Here is a 23,092-nt window from a genome sequence, read left to right as displayed (position 1 = left end):
CCTGGCCTATGGCCCCCTAAAACCCCTCCCTAACCACCTGCCCCCTTTACCTGGACAACATCCCAGTGAGGTAGGCCATGGACAGGGTCTGAAAGGAAAAGGAGAAATGCTCCAGGATTCAGACTCTGGGGCCCAGACAACTTCCAGGTCCAGCTCACACACAATCGGCTTCACTCACACACATTTCTAGGAGTCGGGCTTGGTGAAGTTGCATCCCAACAGGCCTCACGCCCGCTGTGCCTGTCTTTCATTTGCAGCCCTGCTCTGCCCCCTTTCTAAGACCTTCCACCCTTCATTATCTATAATTCTTGGATGCCCCATGCAAACCTCTTAAAAACAAAATCACAATGAAAAAAGGCAGTGGATTGGGGGTGGGGGGGACTAAGCCCATTTGGAAAGAGGGTGGGAAAGCCCAGCTGGGCGTGGCTCAACTGTTGAGCATGGACCTAGGATCCAGGAGATCGCTGTTTGATTCCCGGTCAGGGCACATGCCCAGGTTGCAGGCTCAACCCCTAGTCGGGGGGCGTGCAGGAGGCAGTCGATCAATGACTCTCTCATCATTGATGTTTCTCTCTCTCTCTCTCCCTCTCCCTTCCTCTCTCTGAAATCAATAAAGATATATTTAAAAAAAGAAAGAAAGAATGAATGAAAAAGGGTGGGATGTCTTTGTGCAAGAAGTGGGCTGAAAGTACCCCTCTCCCCCAGTGACCTCACATTAGACATCCCAACCTAGACTTCCTAGCCCTTGAAGTCCACCCCCTTTCCTCCCTCCCTCCATCCCACTCAGCATCTGTCCTCAGTCTTGCCAGATCACTTACAAAGATGGTCAGGAGAATCAGGTTCCAGGGGAAATGTCTCCTGTAAGGCAAGTCACTGTGTTCAGAAGAGTGTGGGGGGTGCCAGCAGCTGCAGGCTGGGTCACCCCTGCAGGGAGAAGGGGTCTCTGCCCAACCCCTTCTCCACTTTTTGTAAGCTCTTTTTTTAGTCATGTTTCATGTGCCCCATCTGTCTGTTCACCTCCTCCTATCTCAGAGGTATTAAGTAAAGGAAGGAGGGGCAGGCCTACATGATGGAGCCCACAGAGGGATGGGGCCCTCTTAGGGGTGCACAGCACACTGGTGGCAGGCAGGACCAGGGTGAGGATGTCCAAGATCCTGCTCATGTTCCCCCAAGTTGCTCCTCATACCTAGGTCCAGAACAGCAGGCCAGGGTCAGGTAGGTCACAAAGAATACAACACTGTAAAGACGGATGAACAGTGAGTTAATTATTATCCCCCAAGGCCTCTCCACCCAGTCCCCTGCTCACCCCACAATCCACCCCCACAGGGCACCAGACAAAGTGACAGAGACTGGGGTAAGGCTACAGTCATTCTAGAACTTAGCAATGGGCAGGGTGGTGGTCCAATTCTAAAAGAGAGGAAAGGGAATAGAATGAACCTACTTCTAGAAATACTTGGGTGCCATAGGACAGCTGACCATCCCACCTAATCAATCCACAGTGGCCTCCCTGGATACTATCTTATTGCTTCAAAGAAAAAGCTCATATACATTGTTTTTTATGTGCCAGGCAGAGTGCTAAGTGCTTTATGGATATTAACTAATGTAATCCTCATATCTTCTCTATGAAGCATGTTTTTCACTTAACAGCTGAGGCACAGTGAGGTCAGATGACTTGTCCAAGGTCATGCAGCTACCACGTGGCAAAGGCGGAATTAAAACCCAGGCACTCTGGCTCCAGAGTCCCAGCCCCACACTGCCTCCTTCAGGCCCTTCCCAGCCTGGAACTTCCCCACAACGATCTTGTTAGGTACTTTATTGTTGGTCTACCTTACGGGCAGGGGCAGGGGCAGGGGCAGGGGCAGGGCTCTTGTCTGTCCTGCCAGTGCCTGGCACAAGCAGGAAGTACCTGTGGCATGGATTTCTGGAACAGGTGGCTATGTCCAGTGGGAGACTGGCGGGGAGCTCAGGTGCAACTCAGAGATAGGGATTGAGGATTGAGGATTTTCTGAAGAGCAGTGGAAGTGGAGGCCAGTCCAGGAGATAGAAGAAGGGGGCTGAGGACCCAAGGGTAGAGCATGCTCACACCGGTGCATGGTCTCCAGCACCCAGAAGGCTCTCAACATGGCACCTGCCATCCTTCCCAATCTCCCTCCTCTGTTCTCTCACTCATACACCACAGCAGCAATTCCAACCGTCCTCCCCATCCGCAAACCTCCCAGACTCCCTCACTCTCCTGCATGGTCTGGCCTGATGTGTCCCAGAAAGATCTGAGATGGGGTAGGGCTCCCTTGGCTCCCTGCCTGCCACCTGCAACCATCATGTCATGCATCTACGTGTCCTTCCTCCTGTCCCTCCTCCCATGCCAGGCCAATACCCCTGGCCTGGGGTCTGTGCCCCACACCCTCAACTGCTACCTCTCCACCCACACAAACCTCCTTAGCTGTTTTCCATCTTTAATCAACATCTTCCCTGGTTCTAGCTACTGCCATCTTGGCCAGCTCACAGCCAAGCTTCTTGAAAAAGTTACCTCCACTCACTGGCTTCTCCATCTCCCCAACTACTCCCCAACCCAACAACCTGACCCTAGCTTCACTTAATGAGAGCTGGCTTTGCTGTGTCTGTGTGACCTTGTTGAGTCCAACTGACATCTGTCAGTCTACATCTTACCTGACTTCTCCTCAACATCTGCTCTCTTCGTCGTCTCCCTGGTTCCATAATGATCCATGCTTGTTCCCCTCCTACCTCCCTGACCACTCCTCAGTCTCCTTCAGAGCATCTCTAAATATGCCTCCTTCCTTCCATGCATAGGGTCCTGTGGGGAAAGTCTACCTTCATGCTCTCCCTGGGTGGGCTCACTCATTCACAGGACTGCCTTTATTAGGCAAATGCTCATGACTTACACACCTGTATTTCTGATCTAGATTTTCCCTCTCAACCTAAGACCTGAATATCCAACTGCTTACCAGGCAGACATGGCTGCTCAGAAATGTGCCAGACTCAACAGGTTAGACCCAAATTTGTACTCTTCTCTGCAATTCTCTTGCATCCCTATTGCAGAAGACATGCACCCTTCAAGTTACCCAACCAGAGGCCTCGGCATCATCCCTGACTCTCACTGCCATGCCTGACTAATCACCTAGACCTGTCGACCCTCCTACCCAGGCAGCTCTCAAATCCGTCCCCTCTTCTCCATTCCCACTACCATCCCTTTTGGTGGGCCACCTCTCTCCCTCTGGTCCTCCTGCCCCCTGCCCTACTTTCCACCCTCCAAGCTGCTGGCAGATCCGATCATGGGACTCCCGTTTAAAATTCTCAAAGACCTGGCGATGCCCTGCATGATCCACCCCAGCCCATCCTTCACCACACTCCACCCCTCCCTTTTCCCCTCTCATTGCCCTCTGCACCTCACACTCTGCTCCTGCCAGAAAGGACCGACTGGCAAGGATGCCCGAGGTCTGGGTTGGAGGGGCCTCCTCTGTGCGTGTGCCATGGGTATACCTCAACTGAAGCCTGCACCCCCACATCGCACAGACCTGCTCATTGTGTATTCCTAACTTCTAACCCAGGGCCGGGTACTGCTTAGGGGATCTTTAAATACTTCTGGATGAAATGAAGGACAGGGATTGTAGAGTTGAAACAAGCCTATTTGGTTTGGTGAACAGGAGCCCTCCATCACCACCCTTTCCTATTCTTCAGTGGCTCTCAAATGATGTGGAACTTGTCACAGTGACTGGGGGCTCTTAGCACCAGGGCCAGGGCTGCTGCACATGCTGCTCCATGCGGGACAGTAGAATCTCCTGCCCTGGTTGAGAAACCGCCCAGCATCTGCTCTCTTTGGGACTCGCTTCAGTCATTAGTCAGTTGCTTCATCAACAATAATGCCTTGTCTTCATGTGTCCTGGGTGTGGGTCCTGTCTCCCTGACCAGAATGGAAGCCTCCTGAGGTCAAGGGTCCAGTCTCCTTTTCTCTCTGGTCCATAGCTCCTCAGCCCTCAAGACAAGTAGTCAGGAAGAAAGACGGAGGGACCAACAACCTGGGGTTATGGCGCAGCTCTGGAGCCTGACATAGTCACATCCCAGCTCTGCCGCTACTATCACGCACCCTTGAACAAATTACTTCATTGCAGAGCCCCAGTTTCCTCCTTTGGAAACAGGAATATCGGTACCAACTCACTGGGCTGCGAGAAGGTTCGAATGAGAGAATGCACATCAAGCATTTAGCACTGGGCCTGGCACGAGTAAGGGCTTGAGGGTGGGAGTTGTTATTATCGTGGTAAGACTGACAGCTTCCTGGAGAGGCTCTGAGCCTCTGCCAACCCAAGCTCTGGTCTCTGCCTTTTCCTCCTCTGCCTGGTTCCCCCACCCCACCCCCATCCCCACCCCATAGCTCTTATTTATTCCCACTGCAGGGAAGCCCACAGTTCCCACTGCCGTGGCTCAGAGGGAGCAATCAGACAATAAGGCAAGAGCTCACCGAGGGAGATGACTAGGGCCTTGAGAAAGCTGGGGGGGGGGGGCCTAGAAGGCTGCCCTCCCAGGGGGCAGAAAATGAGTCACAGCAGAAGTGAGAGAAAGACTGACTTGTGTGGCAGAGCCGGGCCCCAGGGCCTGGACTGGAGCCATGGTCTGTTTACAGAGTGTCAGGACAGAGGAGTGCGGCTCAGGTGGAGGCCAGCGTCTAATGCCAGTGTCCTCCCTGCCTGCCACGGGGGTGGCAGCAGAGCACCAAGGGCAAGCGCTAGAGTTTTGCCATCAGAAAAACATGGCTATGTGGCTTCAGAAGCAATAACTTCTCTCTGAGCCTCGATTTCCTCATCTGTAAAATGTAGGTAATGATACTGTTTGCCTTGGTAGGGTTGGTGTAAGAATCAAATGAAAATATCTGTAAAGCACTTAGCACAATGCCTCACACATTAAAAAAAAAAAAAAGGAGATGTTTTACTCTTATTTCTCTTAAGGGCTTAATATGTTGGAGGACGTGAGACTACTAGAGGCCTCAGACCAGGAGGCAGATTCAGGGGGCAGGGTGAATGGTGTTGAGGGTGAGGAGGGGCAGGACAGGCAGAGCCACAGGCTGCTTTTCTGGATAAAAGGGCAGCATCGTGGTGGTGGGATTCTCAAGCATCTTGAAGGCTTTGTGACACCCCATGAAAAGCACGTGGTCCGGGACCGCTTCCTACTTCTCTCCGCCCCTCCCACCCCTGAGCCAGGGAGGGCATCCCTGTTTTCTGCCTTGAGATGTAGAGGAGGCATTGATAAAGCTCACCATTCAGAGGCCAGATACTCTTGCCCACTCTCAGTGGGGTGGACTCTGCCTCCACTTCCAAGCTTGCTCATATCTGGGCTGTCCCCCTGCCACCATCTGCTCGGGACATGGTGTCCTGCAGACCCTCCCATAGAAGGGCCTGGCGAAGGGCCTGGGGACTCCATTCCCGAGTTCTCAAGACACCTGAGGCTGCCAGGCAGTGCTGACGTGCTGGGAGCCATGCCAACCTGCTGCGTGAGCTGGCCTGGGTGGCAGTCCCTGGGGCCTCATTAGCTTTACCACACAGTGCCTCCCAGTTCCCCAAGACGCATGCCTCCTGCCTTGTCTGCAGACAAGCCCTGTCTCCTGTGCCCTAAGAAAGGCTCTGGGTGTGACATCTCCTCCCTTGAGACCCCCAACTTGACCAAGACATCCCTTCACTTCCCTGTTTCTCTGAGGAGCCCCAGAGGCAGAAGGAGTCTCCTTCCCATCAGCCTTTGGCTGGCTTGTGTGAACTCTAGGCCACTCTAGGATTGTTCTGGGACTGGGTGGTCCAGCAGGCTTTGAGGTGAGCCCACGTTCTCACCTGATCCTTTTCTGTGAACAGGCCTGGGACAGCCCCAGTGTGCAAGCTCCTTGGCCAGGCATTCAAAGTCTCTACCCCATAAGTCCCCATGTTCTCTGAGATATCCTGGATTCCCTGCATGGAGCCTCTGGCCCTCTGACAATCTAGTCTTAATTTACTAAATGTACCAATGCAGTCTGGTTGCCATGCTGTTGCTTAAGCCACTCCAGTCTCCATCCTTTGAGGTGCAGCCCCAATGTGGACTGAGGGCTTGGTGTAGCAGGCTCACGAACCTTCCCTCGTCTCCTCCTTTGAACCCCAGTCTTTCACATGCTGCTTTATGTACTCATGACCCTCCCCTGCAGAGGTCTCCTCCCCAGCAGCCCCAGTAGAGAGCTGGGCTCACAGTAGGTGCTGAAGGAGACTCTGGTGAGAGCAGAATTGTCCAGGATGACCCTTTCATTGCCCAGATAGGAGGGTCAGAATCACTTACACCATCAAACCTCTTCTTTCCAGTTACCTGCCACATTCCTTAAAGAGTATAGAACAATCAGGAGCTGAGTGGGTTGAGAGGAAGGGAGTCTGACAGGCAGAGGGATTAAGAGCACAAGCCTCAACCTAAATTCTGGGTTTGAATCCCAGCTCCCACCACTAACTAGCTGAGTGACCTTGGGCAAATTACTTAACCTCTCTGGTAGTAATCATACCCTGTAGATTTGAGAAATGAATTCAGTACCATACATCAAGCACATAGAACAATGCCCAGCCCTTATTAGGCACTCTGTAATTAATAATTCAATTAGTAAGCATTAATAACAACGTTAATAAGAGTAGCAACATTATTATTAGTGTGAGCCACTGTGTCTCCCACTTCCCCTTCTCTTCAGGGCCAAGGTCTGAGTCTCTCCAGCCATGGCCCCAGCCCCACCCTTCCCTCCTTATGCAGGCACCAGAACCTACACCCACTTCCTCCCTTCCTAAGACCTAAACACCTCAGAAGGGCCCTTCTGGTCTCACACTTGTGAGAACAGTTCCTGTTGAGTGGGGAGAGGCCATGGGCTTGTATTCTTTCAACAGAGATTTCCCACCCTGTGTGGCTGAGGGTTCTCTGGGAAGGGGCCTGGGGGCCTGGGATATACTCACTAGGATGCCCAGTACCAGCCTGGGTTAGCCTGGATATAGTCCTTAACAGGGTCACTGCAGAGAAGGGAGGGAGAAAGAACAAAAATTTACCCTCTGTTTCTATTTCTGGTTCAACATCTGCACCTCCCCCCACCCCAGTTCATAGGACTTGAGAGAAAGAAAGAAGGGGTGCACCCCTGGGGGCTTAGGAAGCCCAGCCACAGTCCCAGGCTACACCTCAAAATGCTGGGTGTGGGGCTGGAGGATCTGAGAGAGGCCCAGAGGCAGCAGGTCCACCCTACACTGGTTGCAGGACTCCTATGTGTGCACTGTCTAAGGTTCTCCCCAGGCACGAGGAGGCCCACTGCCCCACACAAATCTCTTCAGGCAAATGTTCCAAGAGAAGTCTGGTTCTGGGACCCCCACCCCAGGCCTGGCCACAGCCAGCCCCCGAAGGTGCTGGTCTACAATGCCAACTCACCAGAAGGTAAAGAGAGCCACAACAGCCAAAGTCACCAGCAGCTGGATCAGCAGGATAGTATACACCTGGGGGTGGGAGGGAGTTCCTTGTTTGAGGTCAGGGAAGATCAGGTCCCCAGCGAAGCTCAGGGAGGCCCCAGCTTCCCTATGACTCAATCTCCTCTCCAGACCCGCATCCTATGCCCTCCACCCTCCTTCCTGAGGGTCAGTGGAACAGATCCAGGACAAAGTAAAAGGGGAGTAAAGACGGCCCAGAGCCCACACCCATAGGTGAAGGGGCCCCCCAGATCTGGAGGGGAGATGGTGTATTTAGGAGTTGCAGGGGCAGTGGTGGGACCTAAGGAGGTACTTCCCCGCAGGTGCCGTCAGCTGGAATCACGAGAGAAGGCGAAACTGTGGCCTCTGCAGCAGAGGGCTGGGCCAGGGGCTTTTCAAGGGGCTCCCCACACCCAGCTCCTCAGTTCTAGAGAGTTGGGGAGAGGCAGTTACCTTTCTGATGAAGACTCGGCGAACTTTCTGGTCATCCCAACTGAAGGTGGTGAAGAGCTCATGGTGTCCTGTGGAGAAACCACTCTCATAACTGGAGCTGCTGCCTGGGTGGGTATGGGGAAGGCCGTTAGAGCTGCAACACCTGTAAACGCTGCTCAGAGCTGCCTTTGTCAAACTGGCTCTCTGCACCAGCCGAAGCCTTTCCCTTCGGCCCCATTCTCAGCCCCACGCTCCATCTCTAGATCTCTCCCCGCAGTGCTGCTCATCTTGCCTGTTCTGAGTCCTGAGAGTGAACCGCCATCCCCCTTCCTCTTCCCTCCACCCTAGCTGGGGCTACCTGGGGACTACGCTCTGACACACAAATGCGACCCTTCCCTTCTGTCTCCCCCACCGCCTCCCTGCACATTTGGTCTTCCTTGTGGCAAAGAATCAGAGAGGGACAGATGTAATTCCAGGACAACCTAGCACATCCCAGGGTCAAAGGTCCTGATCCCAGCTTGCTCTAAGGCCCTTGGGATGGAAACCGGGACGAGTTGGATGGGTGGACCTGCTGGTGCTCCAGCTGGGAACCAGGGCAGGGGGAAACTGGAGGGGAAATAAAGCCAGGGCAGGGCAAGAAGTGGGTTGTGGGTGGGAATGAAGTTTTAGGGGTTGGTCCCAGAGCTCAGGCTTTCAGAAGAGCATGGGCTCCAGAGTCAAACAGACCCATATTTGCCTCCTCCTCTGAGACCAACTGTGTGAACGTGAACAAATGACCAGCCCTCTCGGAGTCCTGTCTATGAAATGGGTCAGTGAACCCACCTCCTGGGGATGAAACGAGATAAAAGTGAAAGCCTGTGGTTCTCTGTGCCCGACAGCGACTATGTGCCCTCCCCCTTGTGCCCCTTGTCTGGGCCATTCCTGAGGCCTCACATGTGTCCACTCTGCTCTCCTTCACTGTCTCCATCAGTTTTCCATGTACTTCTTCCCTCCACAGTAATAGCCTCAGTCTTGGTCTTTCAAAGCTGACCACGGCACTGCCCTGCTTCAGGCTCTTCCATAGCTCCCCACTGCTTTTCACTCAAGTTCAAGTTCTTTAAGAAAGCCTCCACAGCCTCTCATGAGCCCTCCAGCATCACTTCCCATTATCCCTTCCTACTTTCTTCAGCCATTTTTCTCGGCCACGTGTTCTCTTAATACTGGGCCTTTGTACAGTGCATTATTTCAGCCTCGAACACTCATTTCCCTACCTCTTTACCGGGATAACTCATGCCATCCTTCAGGGCTCAAGGCAGATACCCTTTCCTCCAGGAAGTCTTCCCTGACTGTCAGGCAGGTTAGGTAAGTTGCCCAGGCCTTTATCACTACATCTGTTTCACTGTATGGAAGTTGTCTGTTTACTTGTCTATACAGTCAGCTCTGTGAGGGCAGGTCTTGCAAATAGATGCATCCTCAGAAATGAGCTCAGTGCCAAACACAGTGCCTGGGACACACTTAGTAAATGTTTGCCACATGTTGACCGAAATGACCTGACTTCCTGTCCTGACAGTTCCTCGGAAAACATTCTTTAAGGCAGCCAGTTCTGGCAACCAGGATATGGGCAAAGAGGGAGGGGAGAGAGGAGGACCTATTGTAAACCTGGGGCCTGGACACCCTCACTCTCTTATCCTTCACTTCTTGTTCATGTTCTTTCTGTCTGCATCCCCCCACCAAGGTCTGAACGGCCAGGCCATGGAGGGGAAGAAAAGAGGAGAGAAACCAGTCCTGTGGGCATCTGAGGCAACGAGAAGGGCTCCCACAAATACCAGACCTTCATTGGCCCTCCAGTTGTTCACGGTGGCATAGTTCGGCTTAGGTCTAGGACGAGAGGTTTTGTGGTGAGTAGTGTTGACCATGGTGACTACTCCTTGTGGGTAGAGTCTGGCTAAGGCATTGTCCCTGGGATCCCTTCTAGAATTCTGCTGTGGGTGGGGGTGGAGGTTGACAATGTGGGGGAGGGGCCTTGAGGGGCTCCTGAGGAAGCTGAAGGGGCTGAGGAAGATTTGAGAGGGGGCCCTTCTGTACAGCTTGTGGGGAGCTATATGTTCCCAGCCCTGAGGCAAAGCTCCCACAAGCTGCTCAACTTAACACAGGGGCTCCTACTAGCTACATTTCTGGGTCTGCAAGGGACTGGCATCAGCCTGGGTGAGTCTGCCTATGAATGATGCCTAGTTGTGACGGACACTGAAGCTGGCACCCCCATGCCTTCCCACATCATGCCCCCAACAAGGGCCTGGGGAAGGGAAGAGAGACAGGAGAGTGATGGGTGCAGTGGATCCTCAGGCCTCTGGCCCCCAACACTCCTGGGGCCTCCATGGTGATGTGTCCCCACTGAGGTTTCAAATCAAGTAAACACACTGCACCCCACTCACGCGGAGCCTGGCCAGCTGCAGCACAACAGCACCCCTTCCTGCATCCACTCTGTCCTCCCCCTCATTCCTTTTCTGCACCCCTTTCTTCTAGGAGAGTCTTTCTAGACTAGCCCCTGGTTTTCCTCCCTGGATCTGTCCCCTCTGCCCTAGCATGGTGAGTTGAAAAAGTCCCCTGGTCCCCATCCAAAAGCACTCTGCAGACATTGTGTTTCTCCCTTTTCATGGAGTCCTCCTTGACCTACCTTCCGAACAGTCCTCCAAATCTCAAACCTCTGACAACAGAGCCTCATACAACAACCATACAGTGCATCTATTTCTGGGCAACTTCCTTCTACCCAGTTTTCCATGCGAGCCCACCTCTCCCCTTGATCCCACAGCCTCCAGGAGCTGAGAGACTTACTAGGGTCCACATAGGCCCAGCTGGGGTGGAGAGGCACAGCTGAAGGGGCTTCAGGGAAGGCCCCTGCCTTCAGCCCCTCCCCAGAGGTGGCCTCCTCATAGGAAGGCGGGGCTGAGGGCACTGCTGGAGCCTCCTTCTCATCGTTGGCCTGCTGCTGCCCCTCGGTCCCAGGGGCCTTGTTAGCCACGGAGAGCTGTGGGATAGAGGCAGAGAGAGGCAGTTACTAGGGAAAGGTGCCTTCCAAGCCCTCCTCACCAAGCCTTCTGTTCAATTTTGGAAGTTTTATAGGTACTTTGTCACCTGTACAAGGAAGGAGGGGGTGCAGACAAGAATCTCCCTATTTTTGTGGTTTATGTATGTAATGAAATATTATTCCACCTTAAAAAAAGAAGGAAATCCTTCCAGATGTGACCACATGGATGAACCTGGAAGACATTATGCCAAGTGAAATAAGCCAGTCACAGAAAGACAAATACTGCATGATCTCACTACATGTGGACTCTAAAAAGTCAAACTCATAGAAGCACAGAGAACAGTAGTTGCCAGAGGTTGGGAGATGGGGGAAATGGGGAGGTGTTGGTCAAGGGGTACAAAGTTTCAGTTTTGCAGGATGAAGAAGTTCTGAGGATCTAATGTACAGCATGGTGACTATAGTTAGCAATACTGTCTGGTGAACTTAAAATCTGCTGAGGGTAGATCTAAGTGTTCTTGCCACAAAAAAAGAGGGAACTATGTGGAGTGATGGATATGTTAAATAGCTTGATTGTGGTGATAATTTCACAATGTATATCAAAACATCAAGTTGTAAACCTTAAATATATACAATCTCTACTTGTCTCTTATACCCCAATAAAGCGGGGGGGGGGGGGAATCTCCCTATTTTATAGATGGGAGAACTGGGCTCCAGGAGGGCCAGGGCTGGCCAGGCACACACTGGAACTGGGATGAGAACTGAGAAAGGAGAAAATTCTTAGGGAACCCCGCTCATTGGTGGTGACTGTTCCCAGGGCAGGGATTGGGTTTGTATGGTTCCACTGTTTCTCTGGGGTCCAATGAGGGGTCTGGCACACAGTAAGCCCTCAAAAATATTATTGAATGAAAAGTTCTCTCATTTAATCTCCCTGCTACCTTGCTAGTTGTAGGTTGACCTCTGTTTTAAAATGAGGGAACTGAGGATCAGAGAGAAGAATGACCCGTCCAAGGTCACAGAGCCACATGTGGCCACTGGGCTGCAGAGCCCAGGCACCATCCACTGGGACTGGCCTCCTTTGGCTGGGCTGAAGACAACCAAGGACAGTGAGGATGGGAAAGCGGGGAAGTTGAAGGCGGGGGAGAACAGGGAGAAAAGAGGAAGGGGAATGGGGACTGCAGAGCGGAGGAAGGACAAGAGGCCCCACTGAGAGTTTTGTTCTGACCTTGTCTACTGGAATCTCAGACTAAATCAGAAGAGAATCACAGAATGTCACTACTGGAAGGATCTCGGAAGGCATCTAATTTAGCCCCTTCTTTCATTTTACAGATGAGGAAATAGGTCCAGGGAGAAGCGTGACCGTGGCAGGTTGAAAACTCAAGTCCATTTACATTCAGATGTGCCCCCTGTCCCACAATGTACGTATTTAGCTTTGGAGAAAGGATGTGAGCTCTGGGGGCCTGAATGATGTTACCAGAGGAGGGCAGATTGAGGTGGAGGGGTGGTATGAAAACTGAAACAGTAACAAAAGGACTGAGCCTTAGAAAGCAGGACTTAGGTCTGACTCCAAAATGAATGTGTTAAACCTGAAGGGCTACTGAGGAAGGCCGCAGAGGCCCTTTTTGCAGGGTGCATCCAGCTGAGGCAGCCCAGAGTAGGACAAGCACCAGATCTCTGCTCTCATCCAGCCCTGAAGACCATTGAACTGGAAGGGTCTATTCCATCACTAGAAAGCCTGTGAGTAAGCTGGGGGCGAGAGGCAGAGGAGGCAGGGGTAATACATTCAGCCCAGAACAGGAAGCAGGGTCAGCAAAGTGCCTGGTGGAGGTGGAGGTAGGGAGTGGACGGGGAGGATCAGGAGAGAGGGGAGCTTTAATTTTCACAAAGGTGAACACCTCCCTCCCCCACTCCAGGCTCCTTGGGGAAGGGCCTCCAAGCTTAGGCTTGTGGGAATGGGGCCTTGGCTCATCTGCTTCCTTCCCACTTCCCAACCTCCATGATCACCCAGACCACAAGGGTAATGCCCAGAACCAAGGGTCAGCCCCCGGAACAAGGTCCTCTGAGCCCAGACCCAGGGCTCATGCCTGGGAAAAGGATGATCACTTCTGATTTCAGCCCTGTCCAAGCTGGTCCCTTCACCAGCCCCCACCCTGATACTCAGTCACCTAGAGTCTCCTGGGCTTTGCCCCCCATACACACACACACACACACACACACACACACACACACACACACCTGGCATTCCCAGTGAGGTCTGCCCAATGGCAGGAGGTGGTATCACCCAGTGACATCATTTTGAGGCCTGATGAGCTTAAAAACAGGGAGAGGAGGGTCTGAGAGCCCAGGCAAGGCTGCCATTGGCTCTGAGCTCATCTCAGAAAAAAGAAGGGGAGTGTAAGGGAGGTCCCTGTCTGTTTTCTCAGCTCAATCCTTAGCACCCCCAAACAGAAGGCCAGAGGACCCTCCCCCTTCACCCCAGGCCCTGGTGGTTGTATAATTCCACAGGCTGTTGATGTTACATAACCCTACTAGGCCAGCCAACTCTCTGCCCCAACGCTTCCCCTACATTTTAGGCCTAGAACTGGAAAAAAAGAGAAGACATTTTATCTGGTCCCATCCAGTCCTTGACTGGCCAAAACCAAAACAAAAATTAGAGCATCCTGATGCAGAGTTGCCATAGTAACCCCTTAACCCAGGTGATGTATCCAGATGTGGAATAATAACAGGGAGTTGGGTGGGGGGTGTTTCTGTGGAGGGCACGAAAGATGAGCTAACGTTAGGGTTGGAATTGGACCAGAAGGGGATGCTGGATAAGGAGTGCCCCTCAGGGCTCACCCTGGCGAACACACATACTCACACACGCATACACACACGGACACCCAGGCTGACTCTTCAAGGGGGGCTGGGCGTCTGTGCAGGGCGCTGGGATGTGAAAGCAAGGGGTGGAAGGGAGACAGGGGAGGAGAGGTGAGCCTGGTGGGCAGGAAGAGGCCCGGACCCTTTCCATGAAATGGGTCTTTTGGTTCTCTGACTTCAGCAAGGACCACAGAGTACCTTTCCACCAGGGCCAGGGGAGGATGCTTATAATGGTTCAGAGAGCTTGCCGAGGATGACAGGGAGCCGGGAAGCCCGAGGATGGAGGATGGTGCAGGCGGGGGAGATGCCGGTACCTTTCCCTGGGTCATGGTGCCGTCTCTTGGGGAAGGGGTCCCGGCAGCCTGCCTGCGTCTCTTCCTTTCTCCGCGTGGGTTCTAGCAACATCCACTGCAGCTGGGCCAGGCGGACCGGAACGTACCATCCGGGCGCGGGGGGAGGAGGGGACGGGGGCGGGTCCGAAGGCTGCAGAGGAGGCCTCTGCGGACTCGAGAGCCGGCGGAGGAGGCGGTGCACCGCCCCCTCCTCCAGGCCCCTCTTCCCTCTTCCCTCACCCCACCCCCGGACCCGGGGCGCGCGCCGCGCAGCAGCCCAAATGGATAGGTCCGTGCGGGCGGGAGGAGGCGCGGGGACCCGGTGACACCCCTGGCGGCTGATGCTGCCTGCGGGTAACTGGAGCTGAGTGTCGGGGCCTCATTTCTCCACCATCTCTGCCACTAACAGGCTCTGCCCGTGCCCCTGCCTCTTTTCCCCGCCCCCTTTGGATGCAGCCCTTATTTCTGCCTCCATCTCCATTTCCCCTCTTATCTCTATTTCATCATCCGCGGTAGATTGGGAAAAGTCTCCGACGACGGCTTGTCTACCCTCCCCGGCTTCTAACAAGGCGCCAAGTTCCTATGGACCTTTAGGCAAGCCAGGTGGACACCTCTCCTTGCCTCTGTTTTCTCATCTGTGAAATGGGAGCGAGAGGCCCCTTAATGCCTTGTCACAGAGACATGGTGTGGGAAGATCAGTTTCTGTTCTTTATACTCCTGCTGGGACATTTTACCAGGTGCTTCTGGGGACACCTCTAATTCTGTTTCAAAGGCTCTCCAAACCCCTGTGCTGCTCCTTTTCTGCCTCCACTGTCAGCATCAATCACCCCATCTCCATCATACCCCCATCCCAGGGCCTGCCCATTGCCTTTTCCAGGCTTGTCCTTGGGGCTCGGCCATCACCAGGCCCTGGTTTCCGCAGCTACCGCAGTGTTACTGTGGGGCTTGCGATCTCAAAAGCTGGGCTTAAGTCCCAATTTAGATACCTACTGGCCGCGTGACTTTGGCAAGGCCTTAACCTCTCTGAGCTGCAGCATCTCCAACAGAAAGGAGGGTGACAGCGGAGCTCTGTCCATCCTAGATTGACTATAAGACACACGGGTTATGGCAGTGGGCACACAGTTTATGCCTCCTCCCAGAGCGTCCGAGGCTGCCCCAGCATGAAGACTCAGAGAACTGCCTAAAAGAAGGATCTGAACCTCACAGGATGGACTGGTGCAGGTGGGGGTGTCCCCTTACCTTCTGCTTCCCTGTTAACAACCAGCTGGACCACCTAATGACCTGTGAGAAAGCAGGGCCCTGGGTAGGCAGGTAAATTACTGAAGGCTTTATTCCACCTCTACTTGCCTTTTGTCCCAGACTCCATAACCACCAACTTCCCCACACACACTTAAGCCTGGGCCTCCCATTCCAGAGGCTTTCTAAGCCCCTATAAACCTGTCCCCCTCCCTGTCCCCTCTCTCCTCCCAGCCCTGCTCCTGGAGCTCTTCCTCCCACAAGCTGTCCCTGCACAGCCCCCCCCCCCCCCCGCCCCCCCGCACTGCTATTTGAGCTCTGCCTGGCCATTCCAGATTCTGGCCTGCCCCTCCCTCTCCACACCTGTGTTTTGGAATGTTTTCCTTCTCCTGTTTGATAGATCAAGTGCCATCTCCTTCAGGAAACCTCCTTGGCCCCTAATCTGGGTTAGATGCTTTTTCCTGTAGTTTCACCCTGGCATAACACCTGTCACATAGCACTGTGGAGCTTCTTTATCTGCCTCCCCATTAGACTCCAAGGAAGCCTGTCTCTAGCAGGTATTATGTCAACAGTACTGAGTACCAGGCATGTGAAACACACTCAATAAACCCCAGCTATTACTATTACCCAGACACAGAGCCTGACTTTATGTAGGCCTCAGCATTTTCAGATGTTTGTGTAATCTCACCTGCTCCTTTTCTCCTCCTGCCACACATTCATTCTGCTCCTGCCACACATTCCTCTTGACTATTCTTTGACTGGGCCAAGCATACTCTTAGTTCAGGGTCTTTGCACTTGCTGTGTCCTCTGCCTGGAATATCTATAGATTTTTGCATGGCTCAGTCCCTCACTTCATGTCTCTGTTCAGACATCACCTTATTGGGAAGGGCTTCCTGATCTTATACAAGTAGCCCTTAACCTCCCCCCACCAGCTCATTGGACAGTCCCCTTTTCCTAACCTAGCTTAATTTTTTTCCATGGCAGTTGTCACTTCTGACATATATTTTTTGTTTAGTCCATCCCCCCACCCCCCACCCCCGTCTCTCACTAGCATATCAGCTACATGAGAGGAGGAGTTTTGGGGAGATTTGTCATTGTTCTACATTCATGGGCTAAAATAGTAGTAGGCGCTTAATAAATGTTTGAATGACTAAAGTACATTATACAATATCTTTATATTCCTCAGACCTTTTGACATAGTCAGTGCTATGATGTTTCTCAGGTGTTGGACTCTGTTACCTTGACATCACTGATAGGCCTCCATTACGTGGTCTTTGGACATTGCCTAGATATTAGAACGTTTGTGTAACACTCCTCTGGCCGCTGGTGGCAGCAAGGTGTGGTCCATAGCACGCCTCAGAGTCAGGCAGCCTTGGTTCGAATCCCAGCCTCTCTACTTCAAAGCTCCATGACTCTGGACAAGTTAGTTCCCATCTCTGAGCCCCAGTTTTCTCATTTGTAAAATGAGGGACAGAGAGAGTACTGACTTCTTAAGGTTGTAGAGTGGATTAAATGATGATGTATGTAAAGTGCTTCACATAGTGCCAATGTGAGCTGTTTGATTGGCCGTAAGAGTTCTGCAAATGCTCTAGTGAAATAATTGATCTCCACCCTCACGGGCGGCTCAGTCTCACTTATTCATTCATCGCATGTGCCGCGCCTCCCTCTGTGTGCCACTGTGGTAGACGCTTTGGTGGTTGCAAGAGGAATCAGGCTTTGCGGCCTCTGTTCGAGGAAGAAAGGTCCACTCAGAGCTCACCCCATGTGCTGGGGTGGGGGCAGGTGATGCAGGACAGGTAGAGGGAGGGGTGCCTGAGGGCAACAGCGAGGGCTTCCCCAGGGGAACTTGTTGGGGTCACACCCTTGAATTTCTAGTCTAGGGATGGGCTCTCTTCTGTTTGCACGAGGTGGGGCAGTGGGGGGAATTTCAAGGTGTATTAATTTTTTTTTTTTAAATCCTCACTGAAGGATATTTTTTCCATTGCTTTTCAGAGAGAGTGGAGAGTGGAAGGGGGGTGGAGAGAGAGAGAGAAACATCTATGTGAGAGAGACACATCAATTGGCTCCCTCCGGCTCATGCGCCAACCAGGGCCGGGGATGGAGCCTGCAGCTGAGGTATGTATCCTTGGCCAGAATTGAACCTGGGACCCTTCAGTCCTTAGGCCGATTCTCTAACCACTGAACCAAACCGGCCAGGGCAAATTTCAAGGTGTTTTGAGCAGGAAATAACGTGCTCCAAGTCATGCTTCAGAAAGACCGAACTGCTGTAGTAATTTTTGCCATTCAAGTGTTTCCTTAAACAAGAAGGGAAGAAGGACCAGCCTGTGAGCAGCACGTGGCAGGGACTGAATAAGGGCACCACTGAGGGTGCGGGGACGAGTGTGCAGATTTTGTACAAGGACAGAGGCTGGCAGCCCGGACTTTGGAGCAGGCTGCCTGGGCTCTAATCCTGGCCCTCCTGGCCCTCCAGATGCTGCACTTATCTGTGCCTCAGTTCCCTCATCTGTAACATGAAGGTGGTGAGTTCATATTGCTAAAGAACTTAGAATGTAGCCAGGCACACACGTGTTCTATATGTGTTTGACAGTTTAAAAATAAGACAGATGATCCAGGGGCAGAAAAGATGGGGAGAGGCAGACAGCTTAGGGCAGGACTGACAGGACTCAGGAAGAGGCTGAACATGGGACAAAGAAGAGGAGTCAGAAGGGATGGAGGTTTGGAGGCTGAGTCTCTGGGAGAATGGTGCCCTTGTTAAAAGGAAGGATGGAGTTGACATGTTGGTGGGCTCAGGCTGAGTTTGCGGTGCCTTTGAGACACCCAGGTGGAGATGTCCTGTAGGCAATCGGATAGAGGCTCCTGATGTCCAGGAGAGAGGTCCCAGCAGGCCTTCTACAGCTCTAGGCACCACACACTGTGTTTTAGGGGAATTTCACTTCTCTTCCTACCCTGCAGCGAAACCCTGGTCTCAGGGAGTTGAGCAGTGTGGCTGTGGAGGACTGGACTGGATTTGGGGGTTTGGGACTCTTTGGTCATCAGTATGTAACCACAAGTAAATGGCGCTAAGGAGAGAAAAGTGGGGAGAGCAGGCCCACGGCAGCATCTGAGGGTTGGGGAAGACAGGAGGAAGTTCTTTCCTCCTCCAGAACTTCCCTTCATCACCTCCACCGGACTGTGGTGAGTAGAGGGATTCAAAGATCCTAAGTGAGTGTTTTCAGGGCTGCTTCTGGGGGGCTGGGAGGTGTGGGCCCAGCTGTTTCCTCTCTCTTCCTTTCAGGCCTACGCCATGAGGGCCCATCCTGCTCCACTGTTCTGCTCTGGTTGCCGGCCAGTTCTGTTAGGGACAAGTGCCAGGGAGAGGAGGGGCTGAAGGTGTGGACAGAGGCAATGCTTCTCATTTTATAGCCATAGAAATAAAAAGCCAAAGATGATGACATACCCAAAGTTACATGACATTTTGGAGGCCAAGCCAAGGTAAGAAGAGTCCATTAGCCCAAGAGTGTGTCAATGGAACTTAGACTGAGCATGGGGGAGGAGCTGGGAGTCCTAAGTGGGCAGAATCAGAGCTACCCAGGCACCTCTTCCCAGATCCTCACTGATAACCCCTAACCATGGACCTGCACGCCCAGCTTGCACCAGCCTCTGCCCCCCACCTCTGCCTCCCCAGGGTGAAGAGAGAACCTGTCCCTTTGAGGCCAGTGATGGGGTGGGGCAGAGGCAGGCCCTAGAGCCCAGGTTGCTCACAGTAGGCAGGTTTCTGCAAGAAGTGGTGGCCCAGCTGAGCTCTGGCATCCCAACCCGCCGTGCCATGCTGAGTGTACCTGTGCCTCAGCCATGGCTAACTCCACAAATTTCAAAGCCTGTCATTGCCGGGCAGGTCCAAGACCCCTATGACTCTCGCTGCTATCCATACAGGCCTTTCCTACTTCCCCCTCCCCCCAGCAGCCCTATAGCAAAGAACCAGACATCCTGCTGGCCAGCCACAGCCCCGTTGCACAACTCCTCTTTTGGAGGTTTCCATTCCTGCCTCCTCACCCTCCTCACGTCATGACGCACTGCCTGCCCAGATACAGTCTCCAAGGCACGGACAGGAGGCCTTGGCAAGCATCAACACCCTTCTTCTCGGCTGCAGGATTGCTTAAGGTGTGGAGCCACATTCCTGCCTCTCCCTTTCCCCTCTTCCAGCCCATCATTCCGGGGCTCTTGTTAGGAACTGGGTCAGAGGAGCAAAGTGTAGAGTCGATTTCTGATCTCCTCATGCCCAGCCCCCCCTGCTCTGCTGCCCTCCACAGTATCCCGGCCCTCCAGAAGTCATTTCCCTCCTCGGGGTCTTGGTGTTGGGGCCTGCCCTCCCTGATTCCTGAAACAGTCACAGGTTCTGCTACAGTCACATGCTGTGCTATATATAGGTGCCCTTCTGCTTCTCCAGCAGATGGAGAGCTCCTTAAAGTGAGGACTGCGTATCTCGATCCTTCTAGCCCCACCCCATCTCCTCCTCCTGGTAGAGTTCAGTGGTGAAGAGCACGGGTTTTGGAATCAGGTCCATCTGGGTGCAAAGAGGTGACCTTGTCACTTACTAGATGAGTAACCTAGGCAAGTCATTAAACCTCTCTGAGCTCAGTTTCCTCATCTGTAAAATGGATACTTATTAACCAATATTCAACCAATATTTAGTGAGAGCCTACTATATCTCAAGCATTGATGTATGTATAGCAGCAAACACCAAAGACACAAATCCCAACCCTGTGGGGAATATTCATGCCTGACTCAGAGGGCGATTGTGAAGACCTGATGTGCTCACATATGGACACAGTGCCTGACATGGTAGGCCTGAGAGCTATTGTTGTGAACACCCATTCAGAACCCTTTACTGAGAACTTACTATGTGCCAGTACTGTGGTAAATGCTAGGAAGACAAAGATGCGGAACACCCATCCACGCCCTCAAGGAACTAACAGTCTAATGCACCCACTGTGTGTTGAATGGACACCATCTTCTTCATCGTTCAGAAGCTTATAACCAGCACTGACTTGTATTGCAGGCTCCAAAGAACCATAAAATTCTGGAATGTCAGGTGTAGCAGAGATATAGCTCTTTGTCCCCCAATGCCCCTCAGGCAAACGCATGATAATCAGTCATACATGATTTTTGGGAGGTTCAAAAAAAGGGTGGTCCTATTTGATTGGGAGATCAGAAGGGACTGGGGAAGGTGGCTTTTGAACTGCATCTGGAAGGAAAAAATAGGATTCAGCAAAGACAGTGTTAGAGATAGGAAGGGAGGCCCTTCAGGGAACCAGAATGGCACACAAATAAAGGCATGGCAAAAGGAAAACATGAGGAACCAATTTTATGCTTATCCCAAGATGGCCTAGACCAGTGTGTGGTGGGGGCTGATCCAGGCAAGAGCTGTATTTGCAGGCACATGAGACAACTGCCCAAGAGGTACGGTTTGAGGGACCCCCTTTCCAGCCCTCTACCCTTGGCCAACACCATACCAGGTTCAAGGATTCACCATTAGAAATGTATTTCCTTGGGTAAGCATTCAGCCTCCAGGAGGTCGTTGGCAGGGGGGCAAGCCATCCCCAGAGGATGGTTCTTGGCCAAGGAGGCAGTGGTGGGGAAAGGGACCTGGGAACAGTGGAGAGCAGGGATGTGACTGGGCAATAATAGTAAAAGCTAACATTTATTGAGCTAACATATGTTAGACGCTGAGCTAAGTGTGCTACATGGATTGTTTCATTTAGTCTTGACAGCAAAGGTAGGTCCTCTTATGATCTTCATGGTACAGATGAGGAAACTGAGACTTAGTGAGGTTAAGTGACTTGTCCAACATCTCCCACAGCTGGTAGTCTGCAGCCCAACCCCAGAGCCCAGCTCAGCCACCATGCAGTCCTGCCTCAGACACTCAATTTTCTAACCACTTACGTGGGGTTAATGTCAGCTCCTTCATTGAGCCTGAGGCTTCGATGATGAAAGTAAAACTCCCTGAGCGGTGTGATATGTTGTAGGTTCCTTACACGTGCAATGTCCCTTTCCTTTCTCCTGAGCGGAAAGCTCTGTTTCATGAGCCAAGTACCTCGTAAATATTTCAGTGGTGTGTGTGACCAAGGCCCTGAAGCCTGTTCTCTGTGACACTTTGACAGTGAAGTCTGGAGGACGTCTCAGGCCCATTTCTAGTGTTTGCTTAGCCTCATTTAAGAAGAAGAAAAAAAAATCATTTCCTTGAACAGTTGATAGTCACAGGCATGAGACAGATCTGCAGACTTTCTGGAGACAGGCATGAGCTGGCCCAGGGTCCAATTTCCCAAACAAGGCCACCACCAAAGCCCAGCAACCATCCGTGGGCTCCTCCACCCCACATACTCACACCTGACTTGCAGGCTGTGCCAAGGGCTCTGTCACACTGGGGGTCCCAAAAGGGCTGGAGGGAGCCCAGAAAAGAAAGCAAGAGAAACAGTCTGCACCCCTACAGCAGGGACTGAAGCTAGAATTGAGGGCAAATGTACCGGGGTCAGTGCCTCTGGAGAACTTTCAATTCTTTCTTTTTAATGTTTTGTTGTGGTAAGAACATTTAACATGAGATCTACCCTCTTAAATTTTTAAGTGTACAATACAGCATTGTTAACTATAGGCACCGTGTTGTACAGCAGATCTCTAGAACTTATTCATCTTGCGTAACTGAAACTTTATACCCATTAAATAGCAACTCTCCACCCCCACCCCCAGTTCCTGGCAACAAACATTGGACTCTGCTTCCCTGAGTTTGACTGTTTTTACCTCGTAAGAGTAGAATCATGCAGCTTAACATAAAGTGCTCAGAGTTCATCCATGTGGTTATATATGGCAGGATTTCCTTCTTTTTTAAGGCTGAATAATATGCCGGATGTATACACCACATTTCTTTATGTAATTATCCATTGATGAACAATTAGGTTGTTTCCACATCTCGGCTATTATGAATAATGCTTCAACGAACATGGAAGCCTAAATATCTCTTTGAGATCCTGGTTTCAATTCTTTTGGATAAATACCCAGAAGTAGGTCTGCCGGATCATAGGGTAGTTCTAGTTTTAACTTTTTGAGAAACTGTCACTGCCACACTGTTTTTCACAATGGCAACCATTTTATATTTCCAGCAACTGTGTACAAGGGTTCCGAGTTCTTCACATGCGAAACTAACAGATGTGATGTGGTATCTCATCATAGTTTGGATTTGCATTTCCCTGGTGATTAGTAACATTGAGCACGTTTTCATAATACAGGCAGACCTTGTTTTATTGTGCTTTGCTTTATGGAGCTTCACAGATGTTGCATTTTTTACAAATTGAAGGCAAGGCTCTCTACCAGCACAATGATTACAGCTTGCTTTATTGTGATACTGGCTTTAATTGCAACGATCTGGAATCACACCTGCAGTTCTCTGAGGTGTGCCTATACCTGTTGGCCATTTGTCTGTCTTTTTTTGGAGAAATGTCTGTTCAAATCCTATGTTTGTTTTTTATTATTTTTAAACTAATTTTTTAAAAATATTTTCATTGCCCGGCCGGGCGTGGCTCAGTGGTTGAGCGTCAACCTAGGATCCAGGCGATCCGGGTTTGATTCCTGGTCGGGGCACATGCCCGGGTTGCAGGCTGCAGCTGATCAATGACTCTCTCATCATTGATGTTTCTATCTCTCTCTCTCCCTCTCCTTTCCTCTCTCTGATATCAATAAAGATATATATTTTTTAAAAAATTTCATTGATTTCAGAGAGAGGAAGGGAGAAGGAGAGAGAGATAGGAACATCAATG

General features: G+C 51.8%; 1 protein-coding gene across 2 annotated transcripts in view; it reads right to left on the bottom strand.

The window, feature by feature from the left end:
- Positions 1 to 14,142, bottom strand: part of FAIM2 (Fas apoptotic inhibitory molecule 2) — a 28,738-nt gene extending 14,596 nt beyond the window's left edge. Inside the window, exons 1-8 of one of the 2 annotated variants that reach the window (XM_016201258.2) lie at positions 14,052 to 14,142; positions 10,692 to 10,884; positions 7,902 to 8,005; positions 7,414 to 7,478; positions 6,954 to 7,007; positions 1,187 to 1,237; positions 819 to 858; positions 51 to 88 (exon numbers count right to left, since the gene is read on the bottom strand). In XM_016201258.2, coding sequence (XP_016056744.1) covers positions 51 to 88; positions 819 to 858; positions 1,187 to 1,237; positions 6,954 to 7,007; positions 7,414 to 7,478; positions 7,902 to 8,005; positions 10,692 to 10,884; positions 14,052 to 14,066 — 560 coding nt within the window. In that variant the 5' untranslated portion in view covers positions 14,067 to 14,142. The remainder of the gene's footprint in view (positions 1 to 50; positions 89 to 818; positions 859 to 1,186; positions 1,238 to 6,953; positions 7,008 to 7,413; positions 7,479 to 7,901; positions 8,006 to 10,691; positions 10,885 to 14,051) is intronic. The other variant, XM_016201259.2, reaches the window with a different exon arrangement.
- Positions 14,143 to 23,092: the final 8,950 nt, after the last annotated feature.

This window comes from Miniopterus natalensis, chromosome 2 (genome assembly GCF_054644295.1).
Source record: "Miniopterus natalensis isolate mMinNat1 chromosome 2, mMinNat1.hap1, whole genome shotgun sequence".
NCBI lineage: Eukaryota > Metazoa > Chordata > Mammalia > Chiroptera > Miniopteridae > Miniopterus > Miniopterus natalensis.
This window is presented reverse-complemented; position numbering and strand designations above follow the sequence as displayed.